This window comes from Bison bison, unplaced genomic scaffold (assembly GCF_000754665.1).
Source record: "Bison bison bison isolate TAMUID 2011002044 unplaced genomic scaffold, Bison_UMD1.0 scf7180017858235, whole genome shotgun sequence".
Classification (NCBI taxonomy): domain Eukaryota; kingdom Metazoa; phylum Chordata; class Mammalia; order Artiodactyla; family Bovidae; genus Bison; species Bison bison.
The window spans coordinates 12,135-14,045 of NW_011488808.1; the positions used below are offsets into that span (position 1 = coordinate 12,135).

Consider the following 1,911-nt stretch of genomic DNA (forward strand, 5'->3'; position numbering starts at 1 on the left):
AATAAACAAGTTACCTTTCTATACTTGCAATATAAGAAAATTCTCCTTGGAGGATTCCTATCTTGAGTTCCATTTTTTTCATTGGTCCTATTTTCTTTCCTTATTATGTTTCTTTCCCAGTTTCAGAACCATAGACAGTACAGTTTCAAGAGCCTCAGGAATTCTTAAATTACCTTTCATTTCCTGGGACAGAGAGATGGATATACTTTCTCATCTTGGGGACTTCCCTGGAAAAACTTTGTATAAAATGCTAGGAAATTGGGCAATGACAGTTAAGGAATGAGGGCCAGTCATATCCCATGGATCCATACAGAAAGATGATTATCTTTTAAATATTCTACTAATTTTTTACTGTGGTTCTATGGAAAACAAAAAAAAAGAAAGAGGGAGAAGTAGTATTGCTTCTGTTCTTTCTAAATCTGACTCTTCACAGTTAGTAATACTGTTAAAATATTTTCTTTAATTTTGGGATCCCCAAAATTCATATTTCTCTCTATGAGAATGAGACTTGTCTCTCCAAAGTATCTTCACTTCTTGCTGTATCATTTGTGTTCAGTTGCTCAAGTCATGTCTGGCCCTTTAGGCCCCAATGGACCCAGCAGTCTCCTCTGTCCATGAGATTTTCCCAGCAAGAACACTGGAGTGGGTTCAGTGGGTTCACTGCAGTGGGAGTTGTCATGCCCTCCTCCAGGGGTCTCCCCAACCTAGGGCTCAAACCTGCTTTTCCTGCATTGCAGGCAGTTTCCTTACTGCTGGGCCATTGGGGAAGCCCTGCTGTATCTTTGGTGCAAAAGTAGTTGCGGTTTTTGCATTGTTGTTTGATATTGTAATGCATTCTTAAATTAGTGTTCTCAGCTGGTAAAGAATCCACCTGCAATGTGGGAGACCTGGGTTTGATCCTTGGGTTGGGAAGATACCCTGAAGAAGGGAAAGGCTACCCACTCCAACAGTCTGCTCTGGAGACTTACAAATAAATAAACATTTATCATTGGGAATTTTTGGTTGTATTCAATTTTTTTTCTATAAAAGTATTATTGATATTCAGAATTTACCTTGATACATTCTTTATGGATTGATTGCTGTGCCTAAAGACATTGATATTTTAAAAATTATTTAAAGCGAACGCACTTTACTTTTTCATTTTAACGTTTAATGTAGAAAATTTTAAACATTCAGAAAAATGCAGACAGTGGTGTAAACCCTCCTGTAGCTATCATCCTGCTTTGACATCAACATTTTGCCAATATTGTGCCAAATATCTAGATATCCTTTTTTTCTGGAATAATTTAAAGAAAGTTTTAGACATTGTGTATGTATTGTGTTATATAACCTATGCAATCATTCATTTCAAATGTAAATATTTATTATACTCTCAAATTTATGAAGACATTTTTATAAAACATATTCACCATGCCATTATGATACTTCCCACAATTATCAACATAGCACAAAAACACAAAGAAATAGAAGATTCTGAAAAATGAGGCATTAAGAAGGAAAAAATGCGTAGAACCAGTTTCCAGTCTCTTATTCATGGTGATGGTACTGGCAGTATTGATAAGGAAAGAGCTGAAGATGGTAATTTGTAACGTGATGCTAATGACAAAAAAATGATACTGACTATAGTAAAGCTGATGGTGAGAATCTTCATTATTAAACCAGTGATAGCCATGGAAATGAGGGTCAAAATGGTGGTAATGATGAGAACAGATGACTAAGTTTCAATACTATTAGTGTTATAAGTCAACTTTAAAGAAGAGCTCATCCAATCCACTCAAGTATTCTATTTTTAGCTAATATACCTCATTATATATATTATAATATAATATTTATGGTATTATGTATATGAGAAGGAAATGGCAACCCACTCCAGTATTCTTGCCTGGAGGATACCATAGACAGAGGAGCCTA

The 1,911-nt window shown here is 35.4% G+C and overlaps 1 protein-coding gene across 1 annotated transcript in view; it reads right to left on the reverse strand.

The window, feature by feature from the left end:
- Positions 1–1,164: 1,164 nt before the first annotated feature.
- Positions 1,165–1,911, reverse strand: part of LOC105004913 (olfactory receptor 12D2-like) — a 1,683-nt gene continuing 936 nt past the window's right edge. Inside the window, exon 2 of the mRNA XM_010862712.1 lies at positions 1,165–1,276. Within this exon, the coding sequence (XP_010861014.1) occupies positions 1,165–1,276 (112 nt within the window). The remainder of the gene's footprint in view (positions 1,277–1,911) is intronic.